The sequence below is a fragment of the Rutidosis leptorrhynchoides genome, chromosome 2 (genome assembly GCF_046630445.1).
Source record: "Rutidosis leptorrhynchoides isolate AG116_Rl617_1_P2 chromosome 2, CSIRO_AGI_Rlap_v1, whole genome shotgun sequence".
NCBI classification, from domain to species: domain Eukaryota; kingdom Viridiplantae; phylum Streptophyta; class Magnoliopsida; order Asterales; family Asteraceae; genus Rutidosis; species Rutidosis leptorrhynchoides.
Window position 1 is genome coordinate 195,082,687 of NC_092334.1, and position 21,537 is coordinate 195,104,223.

General features: G+C 34.9%; 2 protein-coding genes across 2 annotated transcripts; both read left to right on the forward strand.

The window, feature by feature from the left end:
- The first annotated feature begins 15,890 nt into the window (after positions 1–15,890).
- On the forward strand, positions 15,891–16,514 carry LOC139888504 (uncharacterized). The gene has a single exon (XM_071871509.1). The coding sequence runs from the start codon at positions 15,891–15,893 to the stop codon at positions 16,512–16,514; it is 624 nt and encodes a 207-aa protein (XP_071727610.1).
- Positions 16,515–18,085: 1,571 nt separating this feature from the next.
- LOC139888505 (uncharacterized) lies at positions 18,086–18,454 on the forward strand. The gene has a single exon (XM_071871510.1). It carries the CDS (start codon positions 18,086–18,088, stop codon positions 18,452–18,454), a length of 369 nt encoding a protein of 122 aa, XP_071727611.1.
- The last annotated feature ends 3,083 nt before the right edge of the window (positions 18,455–21,537 follow it).

Below are 21,537 nucleotides of genomic sequence, written 5' to 3' on the forward strand. Positions count from 1 at the left end.
TGAATTAAACACGGTGGATTGCGTTTTAACGATCGATTAACGTTCTGGGAACTCGGTACGGTAATGACACTCGAAACGGATCACCCGAGCCTACGCTAGTAGCAAAAACGAGCACATGGACTCCCCCATGGACCCCATTCGGATGAACCCACCTAAACACCCCTTAGTGGACTTTGTTTGCTTACTAGATTGTTTAATGGGTTGAGATTTTGCCCTAATTAATTATATAACTAGCAAATAAAACACATACTCTCATTCACAACCCTATTTTGGTCGGCATCTTGCTCACCTCTCCCTCTTGAACCGTCACCCAACACCACCATTAAAACACCATCAAAAAGTTGAAATTAGCCTAAACCTTCAACATCAAAGTGATTCTACGCGTCATTCTCTATCTAGTAATATCAATTGATTGCTTGTTTGAGGTATAATTACAAACCCTAATTACTTAAATCTGAATTTTTCTATTAATTGCATAGTCTAGATGTTTTATTGCTCAATTGATTGCAATTGTATGCGTTATTAGTCGTTATAATGCTCGGACTGCATGCTACGGTTTAATCATGAATTGTTTTGCTATGATAATTAAATGATGATTTTTTTCTGTAAATATAATTTTTTTAGATGGAAAGCCATCGAAAATTTAATAACTTTTCTCGCAAAAATCGCGCGATTTCCATATGTATAGCTCTAGTTATGCTTAATCGAATTTTCGACGTGTAATCATGCTTTATTCTGAAAACTGCAATTTATGTGTTTGGAATTAAGTCATGAACTGATGGTTATTGGATAGATAATTTAAAAACACACAAAAGTGACTAGGATATCATGTCTATTGATTTTGTAAAACGTATTTTATGCTTACTTGAACGTTTACGGTAAAACTTGTTAAACAACGATTTTCTTTTGAGTTAAACGACCACTTAACATGATTTCTGGAAAATAAGCTTTTGTATTTTGAAAATTAAATGATTAGTACTCAATCTTTCATGTAGACCTCATGTGCTAATTGTAGTGACCCGAACTTTTCCATGTTTATATATATTAATTGAGATTGATATTTACATGACTAAATGTTTCCAATATGTTAAGCAATCAAACTTGTTAAGACTTGATTAATTGAAATATGTTTCATATAGATAATTGACCACCCAAGTTGACCGGTGATTCACGAACGTTAAAACTTGTAAAAACTATATGCTGACATATATATGGATATATATATAGTTAACATGATACTATAATAAGTAAACATATCATTAAGTATATTAACAATGAACTACATATGTAAAAACAAGACTACTAACTTAATGATTTTTAAACGAGACATATATGTAACGATTATCGTTGTAAAGACATTTAATGTATATATATCATATTAAGAGATATTCATACATGATAATATCATGATAATATAATAATTTAAAATCTCATTTGATATTATAAACATTGGGTTAACAACATTTAACAAGATCGTTAACCTAAAGGTTTCAAAACAACACTTACATGTAACGACTAACGATGACTTAACGACTCAGTTAAAATGTATATACATGTAGTGTTTTAATATGTATTCATACACTTTTGAAAGACTTCAATACACTTATCAAAATACTTCTACTTAACAAAAATGCTTACAATTACATCCTCGTTCAGTTTCATCAACAATTCTACTCGTATGCACCCGTATTCGTACTCGTACAATACACAGCTTTTAGATGTATGTACTATTGGTATATACACTCCAATGATCAGCTCTTAGCAGCCCATGTGAGTCACCTAACACATGTGGGAACCATCATTTGGCAACTAGCATGAAATATCTCATAAGATTACAAAAATATGAGTAATCATTCATGACTTATTTACATGAAAACAAAATTATATATCCTTTATATCTAATCCATACACCAACGACCAAAAACACCTACAAACACTTTGATTCTTCAATTTTCTTCATCTAATTGATCTCTCTCAAGTTCTATCTTCAAGTTCTAAGTGTTCTTCATAAATTCTACAAGTTCTAGTTACATAAAATCAAGAATACTTTCAAGTTTGCTAGCTCACTTCCAATCTTGTAAGGTGATCATCCAACCTCAAGAAATCTTTGTTTCTTACAGTAGGTTATCATTCTAATACAAGGTAATAATCATATTCAAACTTTGGTTCAATTTCTATAACTATAACAATCTTATTTCAAGTGATGATCTTACTTGAACTTGTTTTCGTGTCATGATTCTGCTTCAAGAACTTCGAGCCATCCAAGGATCCGTTGAAGCTAGATCCATTTTTCCCTTTTCCAGTAGGTTTATCCAAGGAACTTAAGGTAGTAATGATGTTCATAACATCATTCGATTCATACATATAAAGTTATCTTATTCGAAGGTTTAAACTTGTAATCACTAGAACATAGTTTAGTTAATTCTAAACTTGTTCGCAAACAAAAGTTAATCCTTCTAACTTGACTTTTAAAATCAACTAAACACATGTTCTATATCTATATGATATGCTAACTTAATGATTTAAAACCTGGAAACAAGAAAAACACCGTAAAACCGGATTTACGCCGTCGTAGTAACACCGCGGGCTGTTTTGGGTTAGTTAATTAAAAACTGTGATAAACTTTGATTTAAAAGTTGTTATTCTGAGAAAATGATTTTTATTATGAACATGAAACTATATCCAAAAATTATGGTTAAACTCAAAGTGGAAGTATGTTTTCTAAAATGGTCATCTAGACGTCGTTCTTTCGACTGAAATGACTACCTTTACAAAAATGACTTGTAACTTATTTTTCCGACTATAAACCTATACTTTTTCTGTTTAGATTCATAAAATAGAGTTCAATATGAAACCATAGCAATTTGATTCACTCAAAACGGATTTAAAATGAAGAAGTTATGGGTAAAACAAGATTGGATAATTTTTCTCATTTTAGCTACGTGAAAATTGGTAACAAATCTATTCCAACCAAAACTTAATCAACTTGTATTGTATATTATGTAATCTTGAGATACCATAGACACGTATACAATGTTTCGACCTATCATGTCGACACATCTATATATATTTCGGAACAACCATAGACACTCTATATGTGAATGTTGGAGTTAGCTATACAGGGTTGAGGTTGATTCCAAAATATATATAGTTTGAGTTGTGATCAATACTGAGATACGTATACACTGGGTCGTGGATTGATTCAAGATAATATTTATCGATTTATTTCTGTACATCTAACTGTGGACAACTAGTTGTAGGTTACTAACGAGGACAGCTGACTTAATAAACTTAAAACATCAAAATATATTAAAAGTGTTGTAAATATATTTTGAACATACTTTGATATATATGTATATATTGTTACAGGTTCGTGAATCAACCAGTGGCCAAGTCTTACTTCCCGACGAAGTAAACATCTGTGAAAGTGAGTTATAGTCCCACTTTTAAAATCTAATATTTTTGGGATGAGAATACATGCAGGTTTTATAAACGATTTACAAAATAGACACAAGTACGTGAAACTACATTCTATGGTTGAATTATCGAAATCGAATATGCCCCTTTTTATTAAGTCTGGTAATCTAAGAATTAGGGAACAGACACCCTAATTGACGCGAATCCTAAAGATAGATCTATCGGGCCCAACAAGCCCCATCCAAAGTACTGGATGCTTTAGTACTTCGAAATTTATATCATATCCGAAGGGTGTCCCGGAATGATGGGGATATTCTTATATATGCATCTTGTTAATGTCGGTTACCAGGTGTTCACCATATGAATGATTTTTATCTCTATGTATTTGATGTGTATTGAAATATGAAATCTTGTGGTCTATTATTATGATTTGATATATATAGGTTAAACCTATAACTCACCAACATTTTTGTTGACGTTTTAAGCATGTTTATTCTCAGGTGATTATTAAGAGCTTCCGCTGTTGCATACTTAAATAAGGACGAGATTTGGAGTCCATGCTTGTATGATATTGTGTAAAAACTGCATTCAAGAAACTTATTTTGTTGTAACATATTTGTATTGTAAACCATTATGTAATGGTCGTATGTAAACAGGATATTTTAGATTATCATTATTCGATAATCTACGTAAAGATTTTTAAACCTTTATTGATGAAATAAAGGTTATGGTTTGTTTTAAAATGAATGCAGTCTTTGAAAAACGTCTCATATAGAGGTCAAAACCTCGCAACGAAATCAATTAATATGGAACGTTTTTAATCAATAAGAACAGGACATTTCAGTTGGTATCAGAGCGTTGGTCTTAGAGAACCAGGATTTTGCATTAGTGTGTCTTATCGAGTTTGTTAGGATGCATTAGTGAGTCTGGACTTCGATCGTGTTTACTTGAAAAATGATTGCTTAACAAATTTTGTTGGAAACTATATATTTTTAACATGTGAATATTATGTGATATATTAATCTCTTAACGCGTTTGATATTATGTGATAGATGTCTACCTCTAGAACAAGTCCCATTGACTCACCTAATAATAATGAAGAGTTAAATGTAAATTGGAATGATTCGTGGACTGATTCACAAGTTCCCGAAGAGGAACCAGAAGAAGAGTCGGAACCGGAAGAAGAATCGGAACCGGAAGAAGAATCGGAACCGGATGAAGAAATAGAACCGGTGGGGGAAATAATAAAACGGTTAAGTAAAAGAAAATCCTCAACCAACCGACCAAGGTTAATTATGGTCAATGGTGTTTCCGCTAAGGAAGCAAAATATTGGGAGGATTACCAATTCTCCGATAAATCGGATTCTGACGAGAATTCCGATGATGTTATAGAAATTACCCCAACTGAATTTAAAAAGGCAAAAGAAAATAATAAGGGAAAGGGCATAAAAATAGAGAAATCTAATTCCAACCCCGATGAACTTTATATGTATCGTCAACCCCCGAAGTCCTTAAGTTGTAACAATGACCCGGGAACCTCTAAACCACCAGGTTTTTCTAAACCAATGTGGATAACGACGGCTCGTATTAGGGGAACATCATATATCCCTAGAAACTTGGCAAAACGAACCAAAATCGAAGAAGAAGAAACAAGCGAGTCGGAATAAGATAGTTGTATTCGTGTGGTGTAATATATGTAATATAGTGTGCTTATGCTTTATGATATATGTAAAAATTGCTTGTATTAATAAGTATTTTTTTTTATGAATCTAACTCTTGTCTATTTTACAGTATAAAAACACAAAATGGATAGACAACCCAATATTTTAAGAGACCTACCCGGAGACATGATTGATGAAATCTTGTCTAAAGTCGGTCAGAATTCTTCGGCACAACTATTTAAGGCGAGATTAGTTTGTAAGACATTCGAAGAACGTTCCAAGAATGTCTTGGTTTATAAGAGACTTTCATTTGAAAGATGGGGGATATCACATTGGGAAACCCATAAGTTACGATGTATTTACTTTGACGCATATATTGCGGGGAACCCAAATGCTATTTTACGCAACGGGTTAAGAAATTATTTTGACTCAATATATCCGAATATTGGACTTCGTGATTTAGAAAAAGCGGCTAACATGCAACATAAAGAAGCATGTTATGCTTACGGATTAGTAATGTTCGCTTCTCACCAAAGTGAGAACAAGAACATCGGGCTACAACTATTAAACAAAACGTTTCCACAAGTGACGGAGTCGGTAATTGGGGTAAGAAATGAGGTTTTTAGATTGTTACGGGACTGTTGGACATTACGTAACCCTCGTCCCTTTGACGACGTTACAACACGCTGTCTTATCAACGGCCATAACGGTTATGTTCCACAAGACCAAGGATGGGAAGTAGTCCTAGTAAAACCAGAATGCATGACTTGTTTCTGGACGTATGAATTACGTGTCTTTATTGCCTTTGCTGAACGACTTGTGTACTAGCTAGAATTATCTTCACAACTATCTTGTATCAAAGTTATTGTGTGCTATATTTCATGCTTTATGTAAAATAAGCGGTATTGTAAGTTTGTAAAATATTGTATAAAAGTTTGAACGCGAAATATTATTATAATCAGTTTTTCATATAGAATTGTAGTAGTTGAATTGTATATTAGCTACTAAGTATGAACTTAACGGGTAGGTACTACCCGAATTTAAACTTATAAAACGCTAATATGAAGAAAAAGCTTTTATAAATGAGTTCATATTATGCTACGAAATACTATTAACTACTCTTAATATTCTGTATGATTAACTTGTTCCATTTGACTATTTTGAAGGAAATGGCACCGACTACTCGACACACTGTGAATATGAATGAAGAGGAATTCCGTACTTTTCTAGCTTCAAACATAGCCGCAGTACAGGCTGCGCTACATACCAACAATAACCTTGGATCTAGCAGTACAGGAAATCGTGTAGGATGCACCTACAAAGAATTCACTGCCTGCAAACCTTTGGAATTTGATGGAACCGAAGGACCGATCGGATTGAAATGGTGGACCGAGAAGGTCGAATCGGTGTTTGCCATAAGTAAGTGTACTGAAGAGGATAAAGTGAAGTACGCTACGCATACCTTCACAGGTTCTGCGTTAACATGGTGGAATACCTATCTAGAGCAAGTGGGACAAGACGATGCATACGCACTACCGTGGTCAGCATTCAAGCACTTGATGAACGAGAAGTACCGTCCCAGAACCGAGGTCAATAAGCTCAAGACAGAACTTAGAGGGTTACGAACCCAAGGATTTGATATTACCACGTACGAAAGACGATTCACAGAATTATACCTATTGTGTCCGGGAGCATTCGAAGATGAGGAAGAGAAGATCGACGCGTTTGTGAAAGGATTACCGGAAAGAATCCAAGAAGATATAAGTTCACACGAGCCCGCCTCCATACAACAGGCATGTAGAATGGCTCACAAACTAGTGAACCAAATTGAAGAAAGAATTAAAGAACAGACTGCTGAAGAGGCCAATGTGAAGCAAGTCAAAAGAAAGTGGGAGGAAAACGGTGATAAGAATCACCAATACAACAACAACAGTAATTACAACAATAATCGCAATAATTATTCCAACAGTCGCAACATCAATCGCAACTACAACAAACGGCCCAACAACAACAACAACAACAACAACAACAACAACAACAACAACAATAACAACAACAGCAACTACAACAATCATCCCAACAACAATAATAACCGCAACAACAACAACAATCAGAAGCAGCTATGCCAAAGGTGTGAAAAGTATCACTCGGGGTTCTGCACCAAATTTTGCAACAAGTGTAAAAGAAATGGTCATAGCGCGGCGAAGTGTGAAATCTACGGACCAGGGGTTAATAGAACGAAAGGAACAAATGGTGTCGGAACGAGTAATGGCGGAGCAAGTAGTGTCGGAGCAAGTTATGCCAATGTAGTTTGTTATAAATGTGGAAAACCGGGCCACATTATTAGAAATTGCCCAAACCAGGAGAACACGAATGGACAAGGCCGCGGAAGAGTTTTCAATATTAATGCGGCAGAGGCACAGGAAGACCCGGAGCTTGTTACGGGTACGTTTCTTATTGACAATAAATCTGCTTACGTTTTATTTGCTTCGGGTGCGGATAGAAGCTATATGAGTAGAGATTTTTGTGCTAAATTAAGTTGTCCATTGACGCCTTTGGATAGTAAATTTTTACTCGAATTAGCAAATGGAAAATTAATTTCAGCAGATAATATATGTCGGAATCGAGAAATTAAACTGGTTAGTGAAACATTTAAGATTGACTTGATACCAGTAGAGTTAGGGAGTTTTGATGTGATAATCGGTATGGACTGGTTGAAAGAAGTGAAAGCAGAGATCGTTTGTTACAAAAATGCAATTCGCATTATACGAGAAAAAGGAAAACCCTTAATGGTGTACGGAGAAAAGGGCAACACGAAGCTACATCCTATTAGTAATTTGAAGGCACAAAAACTAATAAGAAAAGGTTGCTATGCTGTTCTAGCACACGTCGAGAAAGTACAAACTGAAGAAAAGAGCATCAATAATGTTCCCGTCGCAAAAGAATTTCCCGATGTATTTCCGAAAGAATTACCGGGATTACCCCCACATCGATCCGTTGAATTTCAAATAGATCTTGTACCAGGAGCTGCACCAATAGCTCGTGCTCCTTACAGACTCGCACCCAGCGAGATGAAAGAACTGCAAAGCCAATTACAAGAACTTTTAGAGCATGGTTTCATTCGACCAAGCACGTCACCGTGGGGAGCTCCTGTTTTGTTTGTCAAGAAGAAAGATGGTACATTCAGGTTGTGTATCGACTACCGAGAGTTGAACAAACTTACCATCAAGAACCGCTACCCACTACCGAGAATCGACGACTTATTTGATCAACTACAAGGCTCGTCTGTTTATTCAAAGATTGACTTACGTTCCGGGTATCATCAAATGCGGGTGAAAGAAGATGATATTCCAAAGACTGCTTTCAGAACACGTTACGGTCATTACGAGTTTATGGTCATGCCATTTGGTTTAACTAATGCACCAGCTGTGTTCATGGACCTTATGAACCGAGTGTGTGGACCATACCTTGACAAGTTTGTCATTGTTTTCATTGATGACATACTTATTTACTCAAAGAATGACCAAGAACACGGTGAACATTTGAGAAAGGTGTTAGAAGTATTGAGGAAGGAAGAATTGTACGCTAAATTTTCAAAGTGTGCATTTTGGTTGGAAGAAGTTCAATTCCTCGGTCACATAGTGAACAAAGAAGGTATTAAGGTGGATCCGGCAAAGATAGAAACTGTTGAAAAGTGGGAAACCCCGAAAACTCCGAAACACATACGCCAGTTTTTAGGACTAGCTGGTTACTACAGAAGGTTCATCCAAGACTTTTCCAGAATAGCAAAACCCTTGACTGCATTAACGCATAAAGGGAAGAAATTTGAATGGAATGATGAACAAGAGAAAGCGTTTCAGTTATTGAAGAAAAAGCTAACTACGGCACCTATATTGTCATTGCCTGAAGGGAATGATGATTTTGTGATTTATTGTGACGCATCAAAACAAGGTCTCGGTTGTGTATTAATGCAACAAACGAAGGTGATTGCTTATGCGTCTAGACAATTGAAGATTCACGAACAAAATTATACGACGCATGATTTGGAATTAGGCGCGGTTGTTTTTGCATTAAAGACTTGGAGGCACTACTTATATGGGGTCAAAAGTATTATATATACCGACCACAAAAGTCTTCAACACATATTTAATCAGAAACAACTGAATATGAGGCAGCGTAGGTGGATTGAATTGTTGAATGATTATAACTTTGAGATTCGTTACCACCCGGGGAAGGCAAATGTGGTAGCCGATGCCTTGAGCAGGAAGGACAGAGAACCCATTCGAGTAAAATCTATGAATATAATGATTCATAATAACCTTACTACTCAAATAAAGGAGGCGCAACAAGGAGTTTTAAAAGAGGGAAATTTAAAGGATGAAATACCCAAAGGATCGGAGAAGCATCTTAATATTCGAGAAGACGGAACCCGGTATAGGGCTGAAAGGATTTGGGTACCAAAATTTGGAGATATGAGAGAAATGGTACTTAGAGAAGCTCATAAAACCAGATACTCAATACATCCTGGAACGGGGAAGATGTACAAGGATCTCAAGAAACATTTTTGGTGGCCGGGTATGAAAGCCGATGTTGCTAAATACGTAGGAGAATGTTTGACGTGTTCTAAGGTCAAAGCTGAGCATCAGAAACCATCAGGTCTACTTCAACAACCCAAAATCCCAGAATGGAAATGGGAAAACATTACCATGGATTTCATCACTAAATTGCCAAGGACTGCAAGTGGTTTTGATACTATTTGGGTAATAGTTGATCGTCTCACCAAATCAGCACACTTCCTGCCAATAAGAGAAGATGACAAGATGGAGAAGTTAGCACGACTGTATTTGAAGGAAGTCGTCTCCAGACATGGAATACCAATCTCTATTATCTCTGATAGGGATGGCAGATTTATTTCAAGATTCTGGCAGACATTACAGCAAGCATTAGGAACTCGTCTAGACATGAGTACTGCCTATCATCCACAAACTGATGGGCAGAGCGAAAGGACGATACAAACGCTTGAAGACATGCTACGAGCATGTGTTATTGATTTCGGAAACAGTTGGGATCGACATCTACCGTTAGCAGAATTTTCCTACAACAACAGCTACCATTCAAGCATTGAGATGGTGCCGTTTGAAGCACTTTATGGTAGAAAGTGCAGGTCTCCGATTTGTTGGAGTGAAGTGGGGGATAGACAGATTACGGGTCCGGAGATTATACAAGAAACTACCGAGAAGATCATCCAAATTCAACAACGGTTGAAAACCGCCCAAAGTCGACAAAAGAGCTACGCTGACATTAAAAGAAAAGATATAGAATTTGAAATTAGAGAGATGGTCATGCTTAAAGTTGCACCTTGGAAAGGCGTTGTTCGATTTGGTAAATGAGGGAAATTAAATCCAAGGTATATTGGACCATTCAAGATTATTGATCGTGTCGGACCAGTAGCTTACCGACTTGAGTTACCTCAACAACTCACGGCTGTACATAACACTTTCCACGTCTCGAATTTGAAGAAATGTTTTGCTAAAGAAGATCTCACTATTCCGTTAGATGAAATCCAAATCAACGAAAAACTCCAATTCATCGAAGAACCCGTCGAAATAATGGATCGTGAGGTTAAAAGACTTAAGCAAAACAAGATACCAATTGTTAAGGTTCGATGGAATGCTCGTAGAGGACCCGATTTCACCTGGGAGCGTGAAGATCAGATGAAGAAGAAATACCTGCATCTATTTCCAGAAGATTCGTCAACACCTTCAACGGCTTAAAATTTCGGGACGAAATTTATTTAACGGGTAGGTACTGTAGTGACCCGAACTTTTCCATGTTTATATATATTAATTGAGATTGATATTTACATGACTAAATGTTTCCAATATGTTAAGCAATCAAACTTGTTAAGACTTGATTAATTGAAATATGTTTCATATAGACAATTGACCACCCAAGTTGACCGGTGATTCACGAACGTTAAAACTTGTAAAAAACTATATGATGACATATATATGGATATATATATAGTTAACATGATACTATAATAAGTAAACATATCATTAAGTATATTAACAATGAACTACATATTTAAAAACAAGACTACTAACTTAATGATTTTTAAACGAGACATATATGTAACGATTATCGTTGTAAAGACATTTAATGTATATATATCATATTAAGAGATATTCATACATGATAATATCATGATAATATAATAATTTAAAATCTCATTTGATATTATAAACATTGGGTTAACAACATTTAACAAGATCGTTAACCTAAAGGTTTCAAAACAACACTTACATGTAACGACTAACGATGACTTAACGACTCAGTTAAAATGTATATACATGTAGTTTTTTAATATGTATTCATACACTTTTGAAAGACTTCAATACACTTATCAAAATACTTCTACTTAACAAAAATGCTTACAATTACATCCTCGTTCAGTTTCATCAACAATTCTACTCGTATGCACCCGTATTCGTACTCGTACAATACACAGCTTTTAGATGTATGTACTATTGGTATATACACTCCAATGATCAGCTCTTAGCAGCCCATGTGAGTCACCTAACACATGTGGGAACCATCATTTGGCAACTAGCATGAAATATCTCATAAGATTACAAAAATATGAGTAATCATTCATGACTTATTTACATGAAAACAAAATTATATATCCTTTATATCTAATCCATACACCAACGACCAAAAACACCTACAAACACTTTCATTCTTCAATTTTCTTCATCTAATTGATCTCTCTCAAGTTCTATCTTCAAGTTCTAAGTGTTCTTCATAAATTCTACAAGTTCTAGTTACATAAAATCAAGAATACTTTCAAGTTTGCTAGCTCACTTCCAATCTTGTAAGGTGATCATCCAACCTCAAGAAATCTTTGTTTCTTACAGTAGGTTATCATTCTAATACAAGGTAATAATCATATTCAAACTTTGGTTCAATTTCTATAACTATAACAATCTTATTTCAAGTGATGATCTTACTTGAACTTGTTTTCGTGTCATGATTCTGCTTCAAGAACTTCGAGCCATCCAAGGATCCGTTGAAGCTAGATCCATTTTTCTCTTTTCCAATAGGTTTATCCAAGGAACTTAAGGTAGTAATGATGTTCATAACATCATTCGATTCATACATATAAAGTTATCTTATTCGAAGGTTTAAACTTGTAATCACTAGAACATAGTTTAGTTAATTCTAAACTTGTTCGCAAACAAAAGTTAATCCTTCTAACTTGACTTTTAAAATCAACTAAACACATGTTCTATATCTATATGATATGCTAACTTAATGATTTAAAACCTGAAAACACGAAAAACACCGTAAAACCGGATTTACGCCGTCGTAGTAACACCGCGGGCTGTTTTGGGTTAGTTAATTAAAAACTATGATAAACTTTGATTTAAAAGTTGTTATTCTGAGAAAATGATTTTTATTATGAACATGAAACTATATCCAAAAATTATGGTTAAACTCAAAGTGGAAGTATGTTTTCTAAAATGGTCATCTAGACGTCGTTCTTTCGACTGAAATGACTACCTTTACAAAAACGACTTGTAACTTATTTTTCCGACTATAAACCTATACTTTTTCTGTTTAGATTCATAAAATAGAGTTCAATATGAAACCATAGCAATTTGATTCACTCAAAACGGATTTAAAATGAAGAAGTTATGGGTAAAACAAGATTGGATAATTTTTCTCATTTTAGCTACGTGAAAATTGGTAACAAATCTATTCCAACCAAAACTTAATCAACTTGTATTGTATATTATGTAATCTTGAGATACCATAGACACGTATACAATGTTTCGACCTATCATGTCGACACATCTATATATATTTCGGAACAACCATAGACACTCTATATGTGAATGTTGGAGTTAGCTATACAGGGTTGAGGTTGATTCCAAAATATATATAGTTTGAGTTGTGATCAATACTGAGATACGTATACACTGGGTCGTGGATTGATTCAAGATAATATTTATCGATTTATTTCTGTACATCTAACTGTGGACAACTAGTTGTAGGTTACTAACGAGGACAGCTGACTTAATAAACTTAAAACATCAAAATATATTAAAAGTGTTGTAAATATATTTTGAACATACTTTGATATATATGTATATATTGTTATAGGTTCGTGAATCAACCAGTGGCCAAGTCTTACTTCCCGACTAAGTAAAAATCTGTGAAAGTGAGTTATAGTCCCACTTTTAAAATCTAATATTTTTGGGATGAGAATACATGCAGGTTTTATAAATGATTTACAAAATAGACACAAGTACGTGAAACTACATTCTATGGTTGAATTATCGAAATCGAATATGCCCCTTTTTATTAAGTCTGGTAATCTAAGAATTAGGGAACAGACACCCTAATTGACGCGAATCCTAAAGATAGATCTATCGGGCCCAACAAGCCCCATCCAAAGTACCGGATGCTTTAGTACTTTGAAATTTATATCATATCCGAAGGGTGTCCCGGAATGATGGGGATATTCTTATATATGCATCTTGTTAATGTCGGTTACCAGGTGTTCACCATATGAATGATTTTTATCTCTATGTATTTGATGTGTATTGAAATATGAAATCTTGTGGTCTATTATTATGATTTGATATATATAGGTTAAACCTATAACTCACCAACATTTTTGTTGACGTTTTAAGCATGTTTATTCTCAGGTGATTATTAAGAGCTTCCGCTGTTGCATACTTAAATAAGGACGAGATTTGGAGTCCATGCTTGTATGATATTGTGTAAAAACTGCATTCAAGAAACTTATTTTGTTGTAACATATTTGTATTGTAAACCATTATGTAATGGTCGTGTGTAAACAGGATATTTTAGATTATCATTATTCGATAATCTACGTAAAGATTTTTAAACCTTTATTGATGAAATAAAGGTTATGGTTTGTTTTAAAATGAATGCAGTCTTTGAAAAACGTCTCATATAGAGGTCAAAACCTCGCAACGAAATCAATTAATATGGAACGTTTTTAATCAATAAGAACGGGACATTTCACTAATTATCCCTAGATGCTCGTATAATAGACCCCGAAAACGACTACCTGAGTGGAGTCGAATCTGTCTTGTTTGTACATCTAATAGTCTAGCATGAAGTAGACATTGATTTGGAGATTGGGCTTCTGATGTATTGTTAAATGTTTGTTATGTAGAATATCTCATTCGTATGTCTAGCTCTGAAAACTCTAATTACTATGTGTTGTATGTGTGCCGAAACTACAGGTCTGGATTTTGTCTAAATCAGAAAGTCCGACTTGTTGGGAAAAAATGTACAAATTGGCTACATGGTTTTCTTAGATCTTTTGACCACTAATAATGTAAAGTGTTTGTGCCCATCTCCAATTGGCCGTTTGTGATTTGATATTTTCTAGATTAAATGAGAATTTTTATGAAACTGATGCACGAACAGAATCTGAACTAGAAAGACTTGCATGCTATGTGAGTTATAGGAATTATATGATAGTGTGCTTGGTCTTTATAGAAATATTATGACATGTACTTGTAATCTGGAGTTTATCATAATTTCTTGATGTTTCATTTGTGAACAATGCTTGTCCGATTGCATGACCGTTGTGAACAAGTACGATCACTAAACTAGTAAATGTTAAATGAATGTCTGAAACTTATGAGTTGACCTTGGTTTAACTTTTTGATATCATTGACATTACATACTGATGTATTTGACTTAGGTTAACCAACTAGACCAAGTTTGACTTTTGTTTGACTTGCATGAACTAGTTGACCTTTGTTGACTTTTACTTTACAAGTGCGTCGGTCTGAGCAATAGGATAACTGTACTATGAGTCACTCTAATGAAATAGACTTATGTAACTATATATTGATATATTTAGGTTACATTACTTGGTCATAGTAATCCGAATACTCTTTACTTGTGATTTGTTAAGTGCACTCAAGATGAGTCTACAGTCCCATACACTTTTACTTTTTGGGATGAGATAGCATGCTGTTTTTAAACTATTTTACGCATTACACACTAGTAAAAAACTGAATATTCATATGAGTTTGATCTAAAAGCCCTTAGCTAGAATATATTTATTACATACATAAGCCTCGAACTATAAGAACAGATCCGTAGGTTTGACAAACCTCGCTCAACGAACGAGTAACCATATATTTGATCAGTGTATACTATATAGGGTAAAGGAAGTCGTGTAGCGCATTAGCTATTCACGGGTTAAAGCTTTATATTTAAGTGCTCATAACAGATGTATAAATTTTCCTGCTTTGAACGAAATCTCGTGGTCTAACAATAGATAACTGATTTACTAAACCTATAGATTCACTCAACAATTTTGTTGACCGTTTTCATGTTTTATATCAGGTTCTTAGAGGTATTATGCTTCTGCAACTTTGATGATTATGTGCTTGCTTGGTGCATAAACTGGATCAGAGTCCAGCATGACTTTTGTCAAGATTATTACAGTCGCATTTAAAACTGTTTCTTTTAAAAATTATTTGAGGATTATTTACTTTGTCATAATGTTAAACTATTTTGATTTATTTTACATTTAATGACAATGTCTTTTGAAATAAATGTGATTGCGTTTCGGAAAAAGTCTCATATAGAGAGCGTGACCTTTAACTGTGGGACCAGGAGTTAATACGCCGTTAGTGTGTTCTGACGGGGTGTTACATGTGGTGATTTCAACGAAGTGACAGATCAATCAGAGAGATTAAATTTCCTTTTCATTGATTCACGAGCAACATGGTTTAACAACTTCATTGAAAAATGCATTTGATCGAAATCCCATTAATAGGAAAGAAGTTCACTAGAATTAGAGACAATGGTATGAAATTGAGAAAATTGGATCGTTTTCTTGTGTGTGAAAATACTATGCAGTCTTGGGGTGATATATCTGTAGTAGCTCTAGATAGAAACACGTCAGATCATTGCCCGATTGTTTTACGAGACAAATGTATAGATTTTGGACTAAAACCGTTCAAGATATTTGACATTTGGTTTAAAACCAACGAGGTCGAAAAGGTCATAACAGAAGCTTGGAATATTGAAGTAACGGGGACGAGATACGATTTTGTTTTTAGAAACATATTAAAAAACGTAAAAGAATCTCTTCGGTCCTGGAGTAAAACTCAATATGGCAATCTGGATGTCGAACTAGAAGAAGCAAAAAAATTGGCATGCGATTTGAAATCGAAAGCTGAAGAAATAACACTAAGTGATTCTCAAAGAGAAAAGTGGATTAAATCAAGAGATCTATGGCTCCAAAAAGAAAGAGAAAAAACTCAAATGCTAAGGCAAAAAGCGAGAATCAAATTGGCGATAGATGGAGACGAAAATTCTAAACTTTTTCACTCTTCTACCAAAAGGAAGAAAAACAAAGCAAATATTTGAGGCCTATACATTGATGGAGTGTGGCAAGAAAATACGGAAGACATCAGAAATGAAATACTTGGGCACTTTAGAAAATCTTTCGAGCAACGACATGGGACTGCTACGGGCCTCAATGGGCTACGAAACTTGAGTTTTAAAAAAATCAGTCCAATAGATGCAGCAAGCTTAGAATCTCCATTCACAGAAGTCGAGGTCTGGGACGCCATTAAAATTGTGATGATGATAAAGCCCTAGGTCCGGACGGATTTAATACGAAATTTTTCAAGATGTTTTGGAGGTTAATTAAAGACGATCTTATGAAAGCAATCAAATGGTTATGGGAAAAAAATACCATCTCAAAAGGATGCAAAGCTTCATTCGTAACTTTAATACCGAAAAAGATTGATCATATATGTTTTAATGATTATCGACCTATTACCCTTATCGGAAGCTATTACAAGATTATATCGAAACTCCTAGCAAACCGAATTCAAAAAATCATCCATAAAGTCACTGGTTGCGAACAAAGTGAGTTCTTTAAAGGACAACAAATCTTGGATGGAATCCTAATTGCAAATGAATCAATGAGTGATTTAAAAAGTCGAAAAGGAAAATGCCTAATTTTCAAAGACGACTTTACAAAAGCATTCGATAGTGTAAACTGTATTTTTCTCTTCAAAGTAATGAAACACATGGTTTTCGGTTCCAAATTGATAAATTGGATGAAAGAATGTCTTAAATCCGCTTCCATCTCTATACTTGTAAATGGGTCCCCAATGAAAGAATTCTCTCTTGAAAAAAGCGTCTGACAAGGTAACCCGTTATCTCCTTATTTATTCATAATGGCAGCCGAAGGTTTAAATATAATAACCAAGAAAGCTCTCGAAGTGGGCCTCATTAAAGGTATAGAAGTCGGTAATGATAAGATAACCGTTTCACACCTCCAATATGCGGATGACACCATATTTGTCGGAGAATGGAGTAGACATAATGCTTGCAATATTATGAAACTCATAAAATTCTTCGGAAAAATATCCGGATTGAAAGTTAATTTTTCAAAAAGTTTTTACATGGTATGGGGGTAAATGATGAGTCAATTAGAGAGCTTGCAATTCTAATGAGTTGTACAACTGGATCACTACTTTTTACTTACCTTTTACTTACTTGGACTCCCAATTGGATGTAAAATGAATAAACAAAAAGATTGGGATTTTATTGAAGAAAAGCTCAAAAAGGTTATCGGATTGGAAAGCTAAAATGTTTTCTTTTGGAGGTCGTGTTACCCTCATAAAGTTGGTACTCAGTAGCCTACCATTGTATGCCTTCTCCTTATTCCTTCTCCTTATTCCATGCCCTATCGTGTGCTATAAACTCGCTTGAAGGTTTGAGACGTAAAGTTTTTTGGAAGAGAAGGGGAGGGGGGGAAGAGGGAGGGGGGGGGGGGGGGGGGGGGGGGGGGGGGGAAGGGGGAGGGGGAAGCGGGGGGGTGGGTGGGGGTCGGGATCTAATACACATATGGCTTTGGTCAAATATTGGTTCTTTAAAGGCAAAAAAACCTAGCCTTGCTAGGAAAATGGTGGTGACACTTTCGAATGGAAAACGATGCTTTTTGGGTAAGAGTTATTAAAAGTATACACGGGAGGGATGGAGGGGTTGGGTTCAACGATGTCTTCGGGAAACTAAAGTTTCAATTTGGGATGGGATTAGACAGATTTCTACTCAAGTTCAATATAGATTTTGCTAACACATTTACGAAAGTTGTAAACGATGGCAAAGAGACCTTTTTCTGGAAGGATAAATGGATAGGAGATCAACCACTTTGTGTCTCTTTTAATAGACTTTACAGATTGGAAACGAATAAAGATGTCCTTGTTCAACACAGATTCAAGCAGAATGGGCCGAACATAGAACTGAATTGGAGTTGGAACAGTGCACCTATGGAAAGAAGTGCATCAGAATAAGCGAACATGCAGTCGTTTATTACGAGTTTCAGATATGGAGATAAAGGGAGCGATACATGGGAGTGGAAGATGAAAAATAATGGTGTATTCTCTTCAAATATTCCGAGAGAACAAATCGATGATGTATTACTTCCAACACCTCCAACTTTGAGCAAAACACTTCAAAATAATTTACCACCTAAAAAATTGCTATTTTCATTTGGAGAGCGCAAAGAAATAGACTACCGGTTCAATTGGAGTTAGACAAAAGAGGAGTCAATCTAGACTCAGTTAGATGCCCACTATGTGACGGCGCATTAGAATCTATTGATCACATACTTCTTCAATGTTGTTATGCAATAGACGTTTGGAATCAATTTTTTAGGTGGTGGGATTTAGCCGTACCAAATCACCTAGACCTAAAATATCTTCTTCAAGGAAACACTCTTTCTTCAAAGAACAAAAACCTTGTAAAGATATGGCAAGCTTCGGTTTGGGTATGTGCATACAAACTTTGGCAAAATTGAAACAATAAGCTTTTCTGTAACAAAACTTTGATGGCATCAATGATTATTCACGAAATACAAGTGAAGAGCTTTGAATGGATTGCGAATCGATTAAGGAAGACAAAGTTAATATGGCTTTAATGCATCTCAAAACCACGTATCTTTGACGACAATGGCTAAATCTTTATCTACTTATTCGTCATTCGTTACTCGCTTTCGTTGTTAGTTTCATTTTTCGTGATGTAATTTTCTTTTTTATATCCTCATTATTTCCATGTATATTGCATGCTGCAAATAGCATGGAAGTGTAATTCATCTTCTTATATCAATGAAATGTTGATTGGCTTCAAAAAAAAAAAAAAAAAAATATATATATATATATATATATATATATATATATATATATATATATATATATATATATATATATATATATATATATATTTAGAAGAAGAAATCAAACGTGGGGTTTGGAGTTTCGGGGGTGAGAATTCGTAGTTTCCGGATAAATTCACTTTTTTCTTTATAAAGAAATATTGGTTCCTTTTAAAAGGCGATGTCGTGAGTTCGATTCAGATAGCGTTTGTTTAGTGCTCGTTATCGTATGGAGCTGCATCGGCTTTTATATGCCTCAAAACCCAACATGTATCAAGGATTATCGTCCGACCTCTTTAATCGAAACACAGTATAAGATTATCACAAAGATTTTAACAAACTGGTTGGCATTAGTTATTGGTAAGGTGATAAGCAATGAACAATCCACATTCATTAAGGTAGGCAGATTTAGGATGGCCCGTTGATCGTTAACGAGATCATTAACGTTACAAAAGGAAAAAGAAAAAGTTGTTGATTCTTAAGATCGATTTCGAAAAGGCTTATAACACGATTAGTTGAGAATTTCTGGATTATATGTTCTAAAACCTAATATTAAAAAAAAAAAAAAAAAAAAAAAAAAAAAAAAACTGGTGCGCAGCGCGCCAAAAACCTGCACGAAGCGGAATACTGAAGAACTTGACATTATCTGAAACTATAACTTCTAACCAAGAAACACGTTTTACTTCGCGGCGCGCAGTAACACAGAACCATCCTGCACCTCTACAATTACAATACCCATTTTGACGCTTGACCCAAAGAAATATATAACTTTTACGCATGCAACTTGGGTTAAAACCAAGTGTTTCCTTAACTCGTATTAAAGTTAACATTTAATTAAACAATACATAAGACTTAAATATTCTTGCCTATACCTAAATTTCATGACCTTCATTACAACGTTGTTGTTTCAAGTTATCAAATTACAAAGTACACAAAATACATAAATGACACAAGCGTCTCGCAAGCGGTTTAAGAAGTTATAATCAAAAGAGACTTGCATACCACTTACACTATGCTAAATGCACTGCTACTCTTGTGTTGGTGCCTTACCTTCTCGATGCTTGCTCGAACCTACAAAGCATACATAAAACAATTGGGGTAAGCTACATGCTTAGTGAGTTACTGGTAAATAAAGTGGCTAAACATAACAAAACCTTTCAACCCGGTGGTTGCTTTCATAATTTGGGTCCTTAAATATCATATCTTACACATAATAAATGTGTCTATCTTATCATGTCGTGAACTTGATCGTCCCCCTCATGCACGGATGCAATTTGGGAGCATCAAGTCACCCTCATAGATTAAATTACAAGTACATAGTACCCTCGAAACTAGCCCCTTGTAATGTTCACATTCCTTACTTAACAAGTGCATAGTCCTCTCGGAACTTGCCCCTTTTAACTTTCATCAACACTTACGGAACAAGTGCATAGCCCTCACGGAACTAGCCCCCTAAAACGATCATTATCATTCACATAGTGCTTGGTCATGGCCTTGAAATGTATAACCCAATGACCCGCCCAAATTATCCCCAATTAACTCACCTTGGCCTTGAACTAACTCTTTAGAGCTTCCAATTTCTTTCCCTTGACTAGCACGTAAACATCATGCTAATCACTTTAACACTTGCACTTATAATTTAAACCAGACTATTTTTCTTAGACTAATGACTCTCTTAACGTAATATTTTGTTTAAGTATAACATGGCTAGCACATTAACCTATTACAATTTGACTTTGTTCATTAACACCTTCATCACTTTATTGAGACATTACTTCAAACACCTTATGTGCATCATTATAATTTTAGCATAACTTAACAATTTCACTAATTCTTTACCTCCTGCCTTGATTCAAACATATGAACCTCATATACCCTAAATTATAAAAAACCATTTTTAACACTAGCCATGTACCAAAACATCACTCATTTAACTTCAATAAAACAAATACAACTAAAACTTAGCATAAACTTGAAGAATTAGACTTTTTAGGGTAAGATACTAGTAGTAGAAATCTTCTTTCTTTAGCCTTAGACTCACCTTGTTTGCGCTAAAATGATGCTTTTATTTCACACCTTCAAAACCCTAGCTCCAAGATGAACTCCCGTTCTTTTTCTTCCTTGCTCTAGAATATTTTAGAAGGGGAAATGAATCTGGAACATACTGATTCAGCCCTGTATACCCGAGTTTACAAAATTGGTCCCTCAACTTTGAAAAAAAAA

What these genes read in the sequence shown, in the direction of transcription:
- LOC139888505 (XM_071871510.1), top strand. Translation starts at nt 18,086, where the DNA reads ATGGAAAACGATGCTTTTTGGGTAAGAGTTATTAAAAGTATACACGGG.
- LOC139888504 (XM_071871509.1), top strand. Translation starts at nt 15,891, where the DNA reads ATGCATTTGATCGAAATCCCATTAATAGGAAAGAAGTTCACTAGAATT.